Source organism: Megalopta genalis, chromosome 4 (assembly GCF_051020955.1).
Source record: "Megalopta genalis isolate 19385.01 chromosome 4, iyMegGena1_principal, whole genome shotgun sequence".
Classification (NCBI taxonomy): Eukaryota; Metazoa; Arthropoda; class Insecta; order Hymenoptera; family Halictidae; genus Megalopta; species Megalopta genalis.
The window spans coordinates 31,422,051-31,440,618 of NC_135016.1; the positions used below are offsets into that span (position 1 = coordinate 31,422,051).

An 18,568-nucleotide genomic window follows, 5' to 3' on the forward strand; every position below is an offset into this window, starting at 1 on the left:
TTTTTTTACCTTTATGTACCTCTACAAAACACCGCGAGCGCTTAAAATTCGCTGTTTAATTGATAAAATTGATAAACGTTGCACGTAATCTGTATAAAGGATATTTTGCAAATATGAATTAATTTGTAGCAAATAGAATATTTTGCCCTGTTAGGTCTTTGATCATATTTCGAAGAAAATAAAAGCCTCGTGAAAGTGTTTTAAAGACTTCTGTATCTCGAATTCTACTTAACCGTTCGAGTACCAGGGGTTATTCGGAAAACACGGTCGAAAAATGGCGAACAGCGTAATAGCGCTTGTCTTAATTGATCGCGAAGAGAACCAAACGACGCGATAGCGCTCGTCAAGATTGACAAACACAATAAAAAGAAAAAAAAATGAAAAAAAGCAGCTATGCGATGTACGCGCGTCACTAAAGTTTGATCGCGCGACACAAGATCTGAACAGCGCGATCGCGCTGCTTGGGACTCAAACGGTTAAGATCGAAAATAACGTTGATGCGAGCAATTTCGTTATCCGGCTTGCAACATTCTCGAATGAAAAATAAGTAAATTTATTGTTGCATATTCCTCTCGCGGACGAACGAAAGAGCGTTTCCCCAAGTAAACGATGTCGTAGCAAAAATGAACACGAAGATCCTCTGCTAGTCCCGATAAATAGTTAACAAACGGTGTATCGCGGATACATCATTCGGCCGCGTATTCTCAGCAACCAATGATTTTGTTTCAGCTGTAAGATACGGCAGGGTGCCAAAACGTTCAAGAGAACGCGGCCCCGAAGACGCGGTACCAACGACCACCACTACAACGACAACGACCACGGGCGTGCAGCAACTGACATCTCCCGGTGCTGGAAACAATAACAACAACAATAATAATAATAACAACAACAATAACAACAACAATACCAGCCAGAACAATAACAACAGTCAGAGCCAGAACACCATAGCTTGCGTGCCACCGGCAGCGGTGGTTGAAGCGGATCAGTCGGACGCTGACGTGAAACAGTTGGCAGTGTACGACGTGATACTTCAAGTTGCCCAGGCGCATCACGCTCACTGCGGCTTCACCGAGGAATCGACGAGAGGCATCGTTCGGAAACCGATGACAATACCGGTGAGTTTCAGCAAACAGTAATTACCGAAACCACGCGGCGCGGCGGAGATGCATTAACGGCGGATGTGACGACGCGTAACGAAAAGAACGTGAGAATGCGGCTGAATTGCATGCTGGATGACGCTAGATGGTAACCTGGGGTGCGATTTAATTTTTGAATTTTTTTCCACGGTTCCAATACCATAAGAGATGATACGGTACATAAATATGATACGAGAAAATGTCTAATAAATTCAATGTTTGCTTCAGAAAACAATTATTGAGTTGAAAAAGAGTTGAGTTGAAAAAAAGTTTCTTCTCAAGGCCGCCGTGTGTGAAGGTCATTGAGGTTTCTTTTTTTTTAAAAAGGTCACGCATGTAACATTACAGCGTATAAAAAAAACAAATTCGACCATTGCAAATTCCTATTTTTATTAATTATTTTCTAAACATCTGAAGAAGAGAAAAACGTCTTATATCGACTAAAAAACTCATCAATTTGCAGGTTCTCTAGCATTTTTAAAACTTGTATGCACCAAAAATGCACGAAGATCCACAGTCTAGTAATCGTGATTAAATATGAAGAAGGAAATTTGACGAAACTTACTTAAAAAATGTAGAGAGCGTATATATACAATTTTAAATACTATTAAAATTTACTTTTAAATCCTTTTATGTATTCATTATTAAAAATAATGTATAATAATTATACATTGAAAGTAACCCATAATACTTTTAAGTAACCGTACGTCATTAGCAGTCAAAAAATTAATGTTAATAAGCTTAATGTTAATAATGTTAATAATAAATTAATAAGGAACGCTGGGGGTTAAGCGTAAAGTTCAGTCACATCCGTCGTTAGATTTTCATTGAAATTAGACTGAGATGTCCTACTGGAACTGGCAGCAACGCCTGTTTCTTTTGTAATCCGGCTGATTAGGCGAGTGCTTCTTCGCAGCCCGCCAGTCCCGAGGACCCAGAGGCTGCGTCCTCGACAGCAGAGACAGTCGAGTCGCAAAGGATCTGGTTATGGCAACAGTTCGCCACCAGGATAACGCCGTCGGTGCAAAGGGTGGTAGAGTTCGCCAAAAGGGTGCCAGGATTTTGCGAGCTCTCGCAAGACGATCAGCTGATCCTGATTAAGGTCGGTTTCTTTGAGGTCTGGCTCAGCCATATCTCAAAGATGACCACTGACAGTTCGATGACATTCGAGGATGGTACTTATATCACTAGGCAGCAAATGGAATTGATGTACGAGGTGAGAATCGACACGAATAACACACTTTTTAGACGTAGACAGAAATGCCTCTTCGACTAAATGTCACCGAGTATACTTCGGATCATTTATAACTTTATTTATCAATAATTTGTAACATATATTTTAAGGTACTTCTTCTAGATTCTATTTTTTATTTTTATTTTATACACTATAATTGTCAGAATCGACGGATGAGTAGAAAAAATCAGTATACTTTAGTTAACGCAGGAATGTTTTCTTTAATTCTAATTTTTGTAAAGTGACGTATGAAAATGAAAATTTACACGAAGATTTGCAGTTTATGTATAATCAACAAGAAAACCTCATTGCTATACTTCCATTGTTCAAAATGCATTTTTACACACGTATTCTTATAAGAAACGTAACATATTTCTTTAAAACAGTACTAAAAAGAGAGCTTAATTCTCTAGATAGATTGTCCTATAAGTTCGTGCTGCTGATATATAACTTCGATTATCCGATCTAATTGAAACGACGTGGATAATTTCTTTATATAATCTTTACCGATTGGTATAATAAATCGACTTCTATATGACTCATCTATCTATTCTCACGTGGAAAGTGTTTGGATAAAAGAAGATTCGGATAGCAGTATTTCGAAAGATTGAGATGTATCACTGAGAAGTATTACAAAAATTCTACTGTAACTTTTTGTAGATCATATTTACCACTTTGCAAATCATATTGATCTTTCTTCAAATTTTCACCATCGCCACGTTACAAATTTATTTTATAAATAAGTATTTAAACTCATATTAAATTTAAAAATTGAATACGACGCAGCCAATTTTTATATGCGAAAGCTTTAATTTTATTTCGATAAAGGTGAATTTAGCTTGCCAAACGATGAATAAAACCTGTAAAAGAGTTAATTTATTATGCGAACACGTGAACATTATCTACAAACTGTTCAATTTGCAGTGCAAACAGGTGAAATACGATCTGCAAAAGTATTAATTTCGAGTGCAAAAATGTGACATAGGATTAATTTCGAGTGCAAAAATGTGATATAGGATTGAATTTCGATTGTAAGAAATCTGTATGTGGATATCCAAATATCAAAGCCGCGAATGGCGCGAATTTATAGGACGACCTAACATCATCGTCGACAAGCATAGACACCGATCGTTAATCCTCTACCTACAATAGCTTTGTGCAAACTCCGTCGGGATTGCATTCGAATCAAGTTGTCGATCACTCAAAGCCGGTCTACCCAAATCCCCAGTAGGCCGGCTGCCTTTCTAATCCCCGACAATTACTTAATCGATCTAAAACGTTCTAAAACAAAACAGCCGGATTTTGTGTCCGCCTTGATGCAATTCACGTCGGCGCTGAACGGCCACCAACTGACGGACACCGAGTTGGGTCTCTTTTCCGGCGCCGTTCTTCTGGGCGAGAGGCCGGGATTGAACGATGTCAAGGCGGTACAGAGGCTTCAGGATCGTCTTCTGGAGGCGCTGAAGGTGCAGACGTTACGGAACCACACGGTTCCTGGCGAGGCCACATCCGCGGGCGGCTGTTCCAACGTCTCCAGCGTCTCGCAGAGGATACCGGAGCTGAGAGCCCTGGGTGCCCGACACGCGAATCTCCTTGATTGGTTCAGAAGGAACTGGACTAAGCTCAAACTACCGCCCCTCTTCGCCGAGATATTCGACATTCCCAAATGCGAGGAGGATCTTCAGTGAACAGGTGACTTTCCGCAATCCCTTTGCAATCTCACAGCCTTAGGCCAAACAATTGGATACGCTCGCAATTTTCAAAGTAAAGTCTTTCGGTTCGAACGCGCGATTTGTTAGCAAATTTTGCGATCTACTTTCGATGTTTTAGCTCGCCACGTTTCGAACGAGTCGAAAGAATCTAACAGGATAAACAATCGTTCTCATCCACATCGTTTAAGGTTACTCAGGTTGGAAAGCCTAAACTTTACCTTTCAATTTATCAGATATTACCAGACTGCGGACTTTTATGCAAAATACAAATTATCTAAGTTAATTGTAAGAAATATAAATTAGATGAAAATATCTCTCCTCTTTTAATAATCGTAATAAATTGAAAATAATGTAACGGTATCATTAAATTCTTTTAATGTCATTTTAGTTTTGTATTTGACTTATTAATTATTTTGAGTTATCAATTGAGTTATTAATTATATTATCCTGCAGTCTAGTTATTACTTAAGATATTTAGATGAAATAAAAGCGAGAATGACAATAATCGATAAGTAAGATTAGAGGATTAGAAAATTGCGAGTGGTCCTAATTTTTTGAGCGAAGACAACCCGAAAACAACAATTTAACTTTGTGAATCAGCGTTTCTCAATCTATGGGCCGCGTTGAATTTTTGATGGTCATAAAATGGTAACTACTATTTCATGCAGAAAACAGAAAAGTAACTAATTTATTAAAGCTTTCGTAAAAGTTCTCGTAGAATAAAGTAATAATGTGAGATCCTATTTATGTTTGATGAAATATCGGGTAATAAAAAGAGAAAAGCTTTTACAGCCGCATGCTTAATTCTTAGAATAGAAACACGAACGAATTATAATAAATATTCTACGCGTCGTCTCGGATTTATTTTCCTCCTCTGTGAATTTCTGTAACTTGATTATATTTGAATCAATGTGGAGTCTCGCAATAGGAACATCCTGAGTTTAGAGGAAAGTTAGATTAATCTGAGAATAGTTTATTAATGTTTTGTTTAGATGATGACGTTATTACTGATTACAAAAAACTACAAATGAGAAAAAACACATTTCATGGTTCATAACAGAAACGGTCAGATTCACGTGAGTAATAACCTTGTTCGGATGACAATATCATTCGTTTTAGTTGTTATAAATATAGCTGCAATGTTGTCATACTTCTTTATAAAAATTTTATACGATTTCATATTAAATTCATATCTTAGATCCGATTAACCAATTTTATGTAAATTGTTTTGTTTCCAGTTTATTAAAAATTTATTTAATATACAACGATTGACGACTCAGCACCTAATTATCAATTTTCTGCAATATTACACGACAATATTTACGTTTAAAAAATATTAAGCTGAAAGTGCCAGTATAAAGTAACTAGTTTTCATTAAACTATTGTATCGACGGATGCAATAAATTTTCACGTTCGTGGACTATTTTTCAAAAACTAAAATCAAGAGGAAGATCGTTCTAGCAAAGAAAGATTTCGCCAATTTAAAAATAAAATAATAATTATATATCTATTTATCTGCTATCTACTTCTTTTAATCATTTTCCAGCATTTTAAAGTTAAACGTCACTTATTTCATCAATTTGCCACAATCCCAGATTCCTTAAAAATTAATTAGAGAAACTTGGGATATCAAAGGTTCACCGCCTGCGGGAAAGTATATTCTTTAATTCATAACAAAATTCACTTAAATCGATCGATTAGTTTTCGAAATATTTATCTCGCCAGTTCGAAAAATGACGTTCCGAGAAAAACGCGCTGAAAGTTTTCCAGGATGAAAAGAATTCATGCGATACCTGCCACTTCGATCATTTTCAGAATTCCGAAATTTCCATTTAATTATATATATATTTGAAACACCGCAGAAAGTGAGAGACTTTTTAAAGTCCTCGAGCGGGACCTCCCCTTAACGAGTCTACTGCTCGAGTCCGAGGGAAACGATCAAAGTCGCCCGCGTTTCTACAGTCTGCACGTTCCGGAAGATGATACTGTCTGCCCAAAAACCTCCCCGGAGTTACCAAAACTCTGAAGGAGCTTGCGGTATCACGGATTCGCTAATCTCCTCTCCACAGGCGACTTCGGCAAACAGAGTAAATTACGTCACGCGGACCCGCCGAACCCTCAAAACGCAAAACTAGGTTGCCGGAGGCACGAGTCCCGGGGCGACTTCAACCTCGACTTACTTTCCAACTTGGAACAGCACCGGGTGTCCCGGCCACGTGGAACCGTCGCCCCGCGTTCCATAAATCCGTGTTTGCATTTTCATCCACGCCCCTGAAATCCGTACGAAATTTGCAATTCAATGGCGCGCCGCGCGCTCGCCCGACTACGCCGGAGCATTCTAATCGGGTGGATCGTCTTTGAAGAATGTTTCAGAGTACATCGAGTTAATTCGACGAAAACGAACGGCCCCCCGGGAAAATGGAACGGGAGAATCCTCCGATTGCCAGCGGTCATCGCACAAACGCGGCTCGGACGTGCCTCGAGGACGATTTGTTTTCACTCGTTGGCGATGCTGCGCGCCTGGAGGAGGAGAAGGAGGAGGAGGAGGAGCCTGTGGATCGACGATCCGCCGCCATTTCGGCGGGTCGATCTCGCCGGATCCAGCACCGTTCGTCTCATTGACAAACGAACGGAAGATGGATCGTTCCACGGCGAGGCGGTACAGATTGCTGATCGAAGCTCCCCTGGACGCGAAGGACGGCCGATTAATAAACGGAACGAAATAAATCACACTGCGATATCAACCCTTGGATACGAAAGCCGTTCCGGGCGTCCGAAATCGAAAAGAGCTTCGTCGAGCACGAGGATCCGTACCTATTCGCCGCGGAACGCGTCGCGGGAAGCATTTAAAAATACTCAGTCGATGAGGGGGAGGATAGCATTTGTTTCTTTTTTTCGTTATTCTTTTCGTCCCGTGTAAATTAGTCTCGCGCATATCGTTGTTGCAATAAAGCGGCGCCGTGATCGAACACGCGCCGCGCGGAAAAGATAGCATAAAACCGTGATCGATTTCCGGAGCGCCGTTTATTATGGCGCTACCGGTGAACGTTTTCGGGCGAACTTTTAGAGAACATAAAGACGGAAGACCGAGGTAGTTTAAAAGAGGGCTCGAGGACATTTTTTTGGTGGCGTGTGCCGCGCGTCGCCTAGCGTTCGCGTTCTCGATCGCTCTAGATCGGTCTCGATCGCTCGCGGCCGGTCGGATGGGGGAAAAATACCGGCGGCCACAAACTCGCAGACATATCGCAAGCGATGATGAAACATATTTTTCCGTTCGTCCATAGAATCACCGGGTTCCCCATCCGGCAGGGACGCGCGTCGACGGAAATGGCGGACGCGCGCGACCATAAGTCCATCGGCGCAGCCGCGGGCAAGGTCTACGCGCGCGTATCACACTTATACATATTATACAGATATTATACAAGTACAGAAAAACAGGAATGTTTCACGCTATAAAGCTCAAGAGGATGATAAATCTTTATAGGATCGTGTCTCTTTAGATGCATCCGCTACGAATCTCAATCTATGCAATCTCTATTTTTATTACTTGACAAGTAGTGTATAGTGGATTACCTTTATAGATATTGTTGCATCGCTTCAGGGTGTTCCGCGGGAACGGGGAGAGTATATGTATATCGTATTCTTTCGTTGAGACCTCTCGGTTTTCTAAACGGCAACGGCTGAACGAAAAATTGCACGGAAGCTCGCGTTCCGCTCTACGGCCCTGCGCAGCTGGAAGCTTGGAAACCGGCCGATCAACTTGGCCGGCCAACTCGAATAACGCCGACAAATCGAATCCTGCTTCGGTCATCCTGCAGGACTCCGTCGACTTTCCGGCTGCGCGTGGCACTGGGCGGTCAAAAGGGCAAAGGGGAAACGCGAGTCGAAGGTCGCGCACGGTGTGCACGAGTAACTTGTAGCGTTGGGTTGTTGCAATTTGTTATCGGATCGATCAAACGTCGTTCATCGGCGAACAATCATCGACGAAGGAGAGAACGTTTCCCGGTGTTGTTGAATGGACTCCTGAAGTGAGCATGTTTCGAACTCTTCGAACTCTTGAACGCTAAATAAAAAAAAAAACTCTCTGACAATGACTAGCATGTAATGCGTATCGATATGTATATATATATAAAATATACTTATAAATATACATTCATCGTGAGAGATTTTGCTCGATTTGGGGTGGGTCCGGTGGGATGGGCGGGGGGTGGGGAGGGAGGGTCTTTTGGGAGGGAAACGAACAATTCTGAGAGAATCTAAGTTTATCACTAGAGAAATTAATGTTTTATCCTAGCTGCGTACTTAAATTAACGTTAACGTAAACGCGTCGGTGCATTCGCTAATTTCTGTCGAATGGGATTGATGGGAAATCGTTGGTAGAAGACTGGCGAGAGTGTACGATGGCTCTGTTGACGATGGAAGAAAGACGGAATTCCAACTTTAAGCGCTCACATCAAGTTGTGAATAAACATATCATACCTAATTAATATATTGAACAAAGAAGGGATATCATCGTTTAATATAAAAAGTAAATAAATATATAAATAAATAAATATATATATATGAGTCTATATATATATGAAGATTATAAATCTATATGCAAGAAGAATAGTTATTAAACGCATTGTGTTGAATGAGCGTAGATCTAATCTGGTAGGCCATCTCTACAATCCTGCTAACAAACAGAAATACTATAATATGCGAGAACGAAATGGCGCAGCCCTTTCCTCGATTTTAAGCACTACGAGAGAGAATTTTCAAAAAAATACGTGAACTAATAAGACGGGACGAAGCGAGAAAGCATATCGATTGAGGATTCTCGGCTCTCGTATGATCTACCAAAACAGATCTGCGCCAGGGAATCACGTGAATGTGATAAAAGATGATTAAGGAGAGAGAAAATAAAAAGCACGCGAAGCGAGTTGTTACTCGCCATCGTTTAAATTATTATTACTTCCTCTTTTCCTATCTCTCTCTTTCTCTTTCTATCTCTCTCTCTCTCTTTCTCTCTCTCTCTCTCTCTCTCTCTCTCTATCTCTCTACCTATCTCTCTCGCTCTCTTCGTCACGAGACGTGCAGCGAGGAAAATTTCAATGAAATGTAAATCGAGTCACTCGGTGTGTAATGTATGTATGAGCGCTTTTCTGCTCGTGTATATAAATTCTGTAATTCGAGCGAGTCTAGTGGCTGTCCTAATAATAATCGCCGGCTCGATACGGAAACGGCGATACGAGGAGAGCGAAGAAAAAAGAAAAGAAAAGAAATGCCGTGACATTTTCCTCCTGTGATATTTGAATTTGCGATTCGTTTTTTCAAAATTTCTAGTCCCTACGACTTATTCGCCGACCTAGAGCAATCGCATTACTTTACGATATTCTTGTGAACGTTGAATGGAACACGTTAATCGAAACGGCCAAATACTTAATTACGATATTAATTGTAATATAACTGCTTGATCGCGCTGATCGATCGCTGGACTTCGAAATACATGATTACAAGAGGTTCGAACGAGAAGTTATTCCTAATAACGAACGATCCACAGAACATTGTCAAGTAGGCGTATTTTAGCGCAAACATACTGTATTCGAAAAACTGTCATTATCGCCCCTCTATAGTTGATTTGTTCGAATCATTTGGATTACGAATGAAATATAACAAAATCGAAGTGTTCAATTTAAAAACGGCTGAATATCAACCAAGAATCTTTAGCATAAAGCTTTCATGTTTCGAACATTTCTTTGTGTAATCGCCGAAGACGGTTACGTCTGCATTTAATAAGCATCGAATCGGTAATCGAAGGGCACGCGTGTGTTCTTTATCGTTGCCGATTCGCGAAAAGAGCCAGGCCAACGATCGATCGGAGCAATCGGGGAAAATATAAGAATGATAATCGACGTAGCATCCTTTTAACTGAATCGTACGTCTGCTTCTTTCATTCCCTTCTCTCGTGTTCCGACCGAAGCGCAAGATCACACCCCATCCCCTCGATACCCTCCTCGAACCAATTCTCATTTCCGTTCTCCTCCGTTCCATCCTCTCGTCATCCCTCCTCATCCCGAAACGCTACATACTTTGTAACCCAGAGATTTCGGTCATGGTGCTATTATATCTGTACATATACTGTGGGAATCGTTGCGTATATCAATGTACCATTATTATTAATATTATTCGAGCTAATCGTGCCCTGTACTACGATTGCAATTTATCATTATCATTTTATTATTTCGTTGTCGCTGATAGTCGAGGTTTAATCGGTCGGCGTTACGTTCTTATTGTGCGTCGAGCTTATACTTTTAATTCGTCTAAGCGTTCTCCTCTTTATTTTTGCGCGCGCGCGTTCGATACTTCTCTCCTCCTACTACTTTTCTTTTTTTATATGCATGTAAGTATCTTCCTTCTCTGGGAAACGTTCTAACAAAACGGAAATGTGGCGGTTCCTTTCAGTCTTTTGTTTCTTCGGAGGATAAATATTATATAAACGAATATACGTATATATATATATATATATATATATATATATATATATATATATATATATACATTGTATGTATATACATGTATATGAAACAAGAGAAGTATATATATGTGTATATACATATGTATTCCGCCCGTAAGCCAGGATTCTGCAATAATCACGATTTTGTTTGATATTGATTCTATGATTGTATATTTATAGATAAGTTGTGCTCAAGCGTGCATCTCGTCGCGTACGCTCTATTCACATATATTACACGTATCCTTCTTTTTTATAATAGACGAGATATCGACTGCATACCTATATCTATACCGGACATTTTATAAATCTCAAAGCAGCCAACCGGGAGGATCATCCGGCCGAACGTAAGACGATCCCGAAATCGATGGTCCCGTTCGACTTTACAATTTGCCGATCTATGATAACGATTCGAAGCAAGAAGATCGCGCGAAATTCTGCAAACCTGCTAGCCGTGTTCGACAGGAACGTCTTGCCTCCGGCGGTGAATCCTCTGTCTTTCTTCTGATTGATTGATAATTTTACGGGACAGCTTATGTAACAAGATTATATCGAGATGCCGAAAAATGACGATGACGATGACGATGAATGGATGGCGTGCCAAGCGAGGCGGGAATTGTTCTTTTAGAAAAAATGGAAAATATGCGAAAAGAAAAGAAAAAATATAATATTACATATATATGTATAAAAATAATATAAACGACGATAATGATATTAAGGTAAATAAGTACGACAAAGGACTGCTCTATACTGCTAAAGTACAAATGTTTCATTTTAATTGTTTTATAAAGGAAGAAAAGAAAGAAACGATATCGATTTGTTAGAGATTAAGTTTAATGCGCGCACGCCTGCGCGCGATGTACGTGTAATTATATTTATTTGTTAATCTCTTTTTCTCTCTCTCTCTCTCTCTCTCTCTCTCTCAGTCTCTATCCCTATCTCTCGATCCGTCTTTCTCTTTTTCTGTTTCTCTTTCTCTGTCAGCATAATAAGCGAGGCCCTATCTTACACCGACGCGTACACAAATTTGCGATACGCTCACGCTCGCTAATTTGGCGCACACATTACACTATTTCACAGACAAATATACACACGTATACACAGACATCTATACATACATGCATCTTTCCTACAGTACTTACGTAAATCATGCGATATACAGGGTGAATTGTGCGACTTGCTTACCCTGATTGTTTTTGAATTTACGAGATCCATTTGTGTAGATTTGTGAAAACAGAAATTAAGAGCTATAATACAAAAGAAGCTATATTCAAATAAAAAGAAAATGACTCTTTTTAAAAGTATATAATCTGGTAACTGATTTTCAATATTATTTCTGCTCTTCTGAAAAATAAATAGAACTGTAACCTATTTAAATACAAAGCTTCGTATAATAAATAATTATTGTTCACGCAATGATCAGCAATGGGAAATCAACTATTTTATGAGAAAATAATTCATGTTAGACTGGTAACAAATTCTTTGATCGTTTGAAACCAAAATATGGCTTGTTCGACAAGATTTTATATTTATTAAGTAGACACAACTTCGATAATACAGTGTTGTTACAAAGTTATAAATGACGATAAATCGCAAGATGAACATTTGTCCACTGATAATAAAAAAGAAAGCGGGATCAGCAAGTTGTATGTTCACTTTGTACACTTGTTACCAGCAATACAGGTGCGTACAGGTGCACAGAATGAAATTCGTCGTTTTCGTGCTAAAGGTTCTATTGTACAGCGTTTCCCAATCAATATCAATAAATCTTTAGTTTTACGAATGAATTAAAGAGCATATATTTTTTAAACATTAATTAACTGTTATATAAATTCCCATCAAACTCTGTTCGTTTCACATGATTGCAACGTACTACTCTAATGATAATGCGTTAAGTTATACTTTGAAAGTAAGAATGTTCGCGAAAGAAGAAAAACTTGATTGTGGACCTATAAACTGCCTTCGAACGTATAACTATTTATTAAACGACTGCTTGTTCTTCCCGAGAAGATTGTGCTAAACTAAGAGTCCATTTCCACGGACAAGGAACTCGTTCACATAACATCCTAAGCTACCGATTGGGAAACGTTGGTTCACTTGAACAAGATACGACAATAATATTGGCATTTTGTGTTGAACCACGAGACAATGAAATTCGCGGCTCGATAAAATTACAATGCTTAAAAACAGAATTATTCGCGAGCCTACTTCCATAGATGCAACGTCGCTTTGATTCGCATGTGCCCGACACGGTCCATCGATTTCAATGGCACTTCCGTTCGAAAAAGCACTCGTCGCAGCATCGTTAAACAAAAGAATATAAAATATTTTTCTAATCTCTGCTGTTTCATAAAACCCGTCAAGTATCCGCAGGGGACGATTTTCGGGCACAAGCGACAGGCGAATCGAAGGGCGAATCCGAGAATCTTTGTGTGCCGCAACCTCGACAAACGCGTTATTATTGTCGTTGCTTGGTTCAATATCGCATATCGAGCAGTGTACATTCTCATGTGACTCATGGACGCTCATTAAACATTACTTCCCATTTCGCATAAACGTTATCCACGTGAACGTACTTAATCAGCAACCAGTATCGTTTCATTTGATCGCCGATTCCAAGCATTTCCCGGCCAGAAACGGGCAGAGTTTTGTTTCGCTGACAAATAATAAACGAAAATAGCGTATATAAGTAGCGTAACCCACCTGAACGTTCGATGTACGATATCGTTTGAATCCACGATCGAAATTTCCATTTTATACGATCTACAACGACCAAAATGTTATTCGTTTCGTTGATTATTCGCAGTGTTTTGTGCAGACAAAATTGCTGCCTGTTTCTGGTCACGACACATCCGAGATATCCGTTAGCGATTCGATCGATAGTTAATCCTTTGCGGTCCAATGCGTTTTCTCTATTTCCCGCCATGCATTAATTCCAACGAAATGCTTTTCGCGTTCAATTAATGCGCGTCACTACATACACGAACGAACGTTTGTTACCGCGAATTATTTTTATTACTATAAATACTATATATGTATATAATATACACATGCATACACATCGTGTTTGGTTCAGAAATAAAATTGAACGTGGTCAAGTACGGCGTAAATGTTAATTGAACGTAGCACACCGCGTTGCTGTTTTCTTATCGTTTCGGTGCGTCTCGCGAACAAAACGCGTGCGAATACTATTTGTGCACGTGCGACACAAAGTCAATGGAGAAAATGATTAATCGAAAAGGAAGAATCTCGGTCAAATCGGTCGCAATCCGAAGATTAACGCAACGGAGGATGGTCTCACAATGTTCGCCATTTTACGGACATACCATGAGAACGAATACAGAAAGACGGAACGCACGGTTATTCGTGAAATTCTGTGTGCACCAACAACGAGAACAGATTCCGTCGTAAATCGTCAGCATATTAGAGAAAACGACTTTCGATCTCGTTAAACGAAATAACACCTACCGCAAACGCGTATTAAGACTTTCCACCATAGACTGTATACTAATTTGCGAACGTTAAACATCTTAAGTGTAGTTTATAACGACCTAAACGATATTTTACACGACAAACTGGAAAATAAAATTATCGATATTTCTGTACAAGAACACGAGACTAATTGTCTAGAAATAAAAGCTCAACTTAGTGTGTCTACCGATATTAAAGAAAAAAGAACGCCGCATTGTATACCCTTATTACCTATCTTACTAACTCTCCGAGCATAGAAGTTCTTTTAACCGTTCTCCGACGTGTTCTCTCGTTGGATACACGCACGCTCAGTTTTGCGAGTAACCGTGTCCCGATTCACGCACATCGTCGCAATAATCGATCAACAATTTATAGCCCTCCCTGCGAGGCGAAGGTTCGTCCGTTTCAGCTCCTCGCAAAACCGCGAACCGATCCCCGATCGCTATTTTTCTAAGTCCGCTGTTAGCCGGCTTCGTCTGTGAGGTCCAAGAACCATCGATGAGGCTGTCCGAACGTGAAATTATAATTTGCAACGAATCGCGATAGTTCATTCGGCGATGTATACGCAGTTCGCAGAAAGTTGAGAAGCGCGCACGAACAACATTTGTCGGCGATAGAATATACATACTCGGCCATTTGGGTGCAGAGGACCGCCATCGTGCTCCTCCCGAAACCGGAAACGGAGGAACCACGACTTCTCCTGCGTTTCCACCCTGCGTGAAACGGCTGTTGTACGCAGCTATATACCGCTAATATCGCACGTCCAGCAGTTGTCTTCTCGTCGAGACAGATTAAATCGTTCGTGATTCACTGTTATTCGATCGGTATCAGTTAATAAACTTTTTAAATAGTGTTAAAAATAACAACGGCACCATTTCTTTCTTTCATCGAACCCTCCATCTCAAACTCCTTCACTTTTCGCCCCTCTGCACTCAAATGGTTCGATAAATGAGCACGAATCAGCTGTCGTACTTAACTGACGGGTTTCCGAGTCTTGAATCTTGAAGTCTGCTACTGCATTAGCAATCACACAAGATGAATCATCTACCACGATCGCCTTAAATCGTTCTATTGTTCGTTGGAAGAATTTTTTTTCTCGATCAACACATAGTCTAGAGATGTCTTTGAAATCATCACGATTCGTTCTTTCTCCACGCTAACGTGTTCACTATCGGAAATCTGCTTACAGACATTTCAATGACCCTGCTACGTTCAAAATTCCTTTAATTATTATCCGAAGACACCATGTTGGTTTGCAAATTAAATTAATATCGCTGCCAAATAATTCAGAAATTTGCGATTATTAAAATTTGGTTCTGTTTTAGAGGACTTTTAGATAACCATGAAACTATAATGTTTTTAATATTGAAACGAGAATCATAAAAAATATGTTTTTCGAAATTGTAGATTTTGATTGTGTTTACAGATCAGAACTACTTTTAATAAGTAATCCATTATTTAATTTATTTTACAAAAACTTCGTAAAGAAGTAATTATCAAGAAATCAGTGTAATCGTCTAAAGAATATCTCTCTGAACCATGTTCTTGAAAAAATCCTTTAATTGATCTACTAACAATATAATAATTTGAGGTGATCATGTTAGGTAGTTCATCTGGTCTACCATTTCCCAAAGCAATATGAATTTTGCTCTCTCATTGATACGAGCTAGAGCATGAATATTTGTCTTTAATATGAAAATTAAGTAAGCTACAGTAAACTGCAATCCTTCATGCGAAATATATTTTTCTGGAGTAATTTATAATGATAAGTATTATATGAAAATTTATTTTCTCTCCTAAGGATTTTATAAAGTTAAAAATAAATTAGAAAGTTTCTTAAAACTTTGTTAAAGAATGCTTTCATTTATATTTGTACTTCACGCGTGCATGGTAAACTCAGATTTTGAAAAATTAAATTAATGCTTTAATCGAGATTCGATGTGACGTTTACTTTATTTTCTTAACGGAAAAATAAGCTTCTGATTGATGCTCATTTTAATGAAATAACGTAGATAAATCTATACTTACATAAAAATTTATAGTCTAGTAATGAATGTGAAATCGTGTAAATCGAAGTTAATTCTTCATAAGATCAAGAAAACTGACTTACATCGCTTGCCGAGTAAACAGCTCGTATGCAAGATAGGTGGTGACATTCTTCACCAAATATTTCCACTATTCTGAATAGTAGAAATGAATTCAAACTATTACACGCTGTCAACTCCTGTTTTTTCATGTGAATGTTATTTTCTATAGCGAAATTGAATAAAAAAAATCAAATTTTCTTCAGAGATATACAAAATCTTGTAGTTTTAATATTTTCCTATCATTTAGGATGACATAAATATTTCAGGTAGGTAGAGTTGATCAATTAATACGGTACTCGCAGCAGAAGAATAATACGAACAAAGTTACACAAAATGATCTTAATAATATACAATTAAACAAAATCTATGTTTCAAAAAATGAATATAGAATTATGTATTTGTAAATATAAAACTGAATTATTAAATACAGAAAATATTAAGTTCAGAAAGCAAAAATTGCTGGAAGCCTAAAAATATACAAGAAGGAAATCAACACAAATTGATAACAAATAATAAAAAAATTTCTGAAGAATTGAAAAATAAGTAGAGAGCACATAAGTAATTCCTTTATTTTCATGTAATTCTTATAAAATTATCAATTGCATCATAAATCAGAATTGTCATCAGGCACTGTTGTTTCAAACTCTTTCATGTATGGTATATCTGTTTCTCTCTTTAATATCATTTGTTCTATTTTTGGTGGCAAATTAACTCCAATTAGTGCAGATATTGCACTCTTCTTGCATGTCCCAGCATCTTTTCGCTTTTTACGTTGTCCTTTTTTGGTTCTCCTTTTTAACTTTTCAGACATATGCAATTTCTGAATATGTTCTGCTAATTTTGCTTTCGTTGAAATTTCTACTTTACATATGTCACACTGAAACTTTTGTCCTAGATGATTTCTTCGTATGTGACTGTCTAAATTACTTTTAAAATGATATACTCTGAGACACTCGTTATATGGACAAGGAAAACTTTTTCTACCCTCTGTATGAATTTTAGAATGTTCTTTTAAGCGATACTTTGTCAAAAATACTTTATCGCAATCCTTGCATGTGTGATCTACAAATAAAGAAAATTTAATGAACTTTACGCATAAAATGATATGCAAAAGGAGTTACTAAATAAAGAAATTCATAAAGAAATTTAATAAATGCGTACGAATAACGTGTTGTGTTCTTTGGTGAACACAATACTGACGCCATTTTGTGAAAACATCTGTACATCCTGATACAGTGCAAGGATAAGTCTTTGTTCCTTCCTGATGACTTTTATTATGTCTTTTGTACTGTCTAAAGTTTGTGAAACTCTTGTTACATTGATCACATTTATGTAACTCGCCAGTATGCACTGACATGTGTGTTGCAAGTTGATACTTTTTGGTAAATGTTAGATTACATTCTTTGCAAGTCAATTTGTCTCGGTCTCTGTGCTTTCGATTATAATGGCGCTTCAAGCTATATCGATCACTAAGGAATAGTAAACATTCAGGACACCTTAAACGGAAGTAAAATAAGATTTGTTAATTAAAGACTTTTATCTAATTAAAAATCATTTAAATGCAAAATTTCAAAACGTATACATATACAGAAAATATCTTTTACTTGTACGTTTTCTTGATCAGATTATGAGTTTCCACATGACGTTTTAAATGAGAAGAATTTGTGTAGGCTTTGTCGCATCCTGGGTGAGTGCATTTGTAGCATTTCTAGAAGAAAATACAAATTTTGAAAACCACTATATTATATTTGAGAAAGTATAAATTCTAATTACCTCTCCAGTATGAAGTCTAATATGTCTAAGCAATCGAGATGGCCTAACAAAGGCCTTGTCACATCCATCAAATTTACATTTATACTTTTTTTCATCTTTTTTGTCAACATTATATGAAATATCTGGCTGTCCTACCACTATATGATTTTCAATGTCAGATAAAGCAGTATCTGTTCCTGAATTCCTATCTTGTCCCATAGTGTTTTAGATATTTATCTTCCTCATCAAAACAAAACATTATTAGCATTATAAAAATATAATAATTTATTTACTGTATAGAAAAATAGGGAAGTCTCATTTTCCAAAATAAAATTTCTATCTCGAGGCGTAAAGGAAATCTTGATATAAAATATAAGTAATAAATTATCTTAACCTTTTACAATATTTACTGCTGCTTAACTCTGTTTCTTAACCCTTTCACGACTAGCGTCGTCTTTATACGGCAGACACTCTTTGCTTCACTGTGGCTTCCAGTTGGGCCATCGCGAAAGGGTTAATTCGAAATTATTATATCATTGAACGTTATATTACTTTATATTTATAATAAACGAATTATATTTATAAATATACAGTACTTTTACTTCATAACATGTCATTGTTATTCGCACTTATTAGATTTAGTAAAAACTAGTTAAACACGTGTGAGAATCAGCTGTTGAACC

The 18,568-nt window shown here is 38.0% G+C and overlaps 2 protein-coding genes across 4 annotated transcripts in view; one reads left to right on the plus strand and one right to left on the minus strand.

The window, feature by feature from the left end:
- The window catches only part of Eip78C (Ecdysone-induced protein 78C), a 258,466-nt gene extending 250,222 nt beyond the window's left edge, over positions 1–8,244 (plus strand). For 2 of the 3 annotated variants that reach the window (XM_033466775.2, XM_076520972.1), the window contains 4 exons: positions 730–1,115; positions 2,035–2,352; positions 3,666–4,062; positions 6,446–8,244. In XM_033466775.2, the coding sequence (XP_033322666.1) occupies positions 730–1,115; positions 2,035–2,352; positions 3,666–4,058 (1,097 nt within the window). In that variant the 3' untranslated portion in view covers positions 4,059–4,062; positions 6,446–8,244. The remainder of the gene's footprint in view (positions 1–729; positions 1,116–2,034; positions 2,353–3,665; positions 4,063–6,445) is intronic. The other variant, XM_033466774.2, reaches the window with a different exon arrangement.
- Positions 8,245–16,677: 8,433 nt separating this feature from the next.
- LOC117218488 (uncharacterized) lies at positions 16,678–18,553 on the minus strand. Its single transcript, XM_033466913.2, has 5 exons — positions 18,280–18,553; positions 17,907–18,122; positions 17,738–17,841; positions 17,295–17,629; positions 16,678–17,195 (listed from the first exon to the last, which is right to left on the minus strand). The coding sequence occupies exons 2-5, from the start codon at positions 18,102–18,104 to the stop codon at positions 16,738–16,740; spliced, it is 1,095 nt and encodes a 364-aa protein (XP_033322804.2). The 5' UTR covers positions 18,105–18,122; positions 18,280–18,553; the 3' UTR covers positions 16,678–16,737.
- Positions 18,554–18,568: the final 15 nt, after the last annotated feature.

What these genes read in the sequence shown, in the direction of transcription:
- LOC117218488 (XM_033466913.2), bottom strand. Translation starts at nt 18,104, where the DNA reads ATGGGACAAGATAGGAATTCAGGAACAGATACTGCTTTATCTGACATT. An exon ending in CTGATCAAGAAAACGTACAA is followed by an intron (nt 17,630 to 17,737) that starts GTAAAAGATATT and finishes CTTCCGTTTAAG; the next exon opens with GTGTCCTGAATGTTTACTAT. An exon ending in AAGAACACAACACGTTATTC is followed by an intron (nt 17,196 to 17,294) that starts GTACGCATTTAT and finishes CTTTATTTGTAG; the next exon opens with ATCACACATGCAAGGATTGC.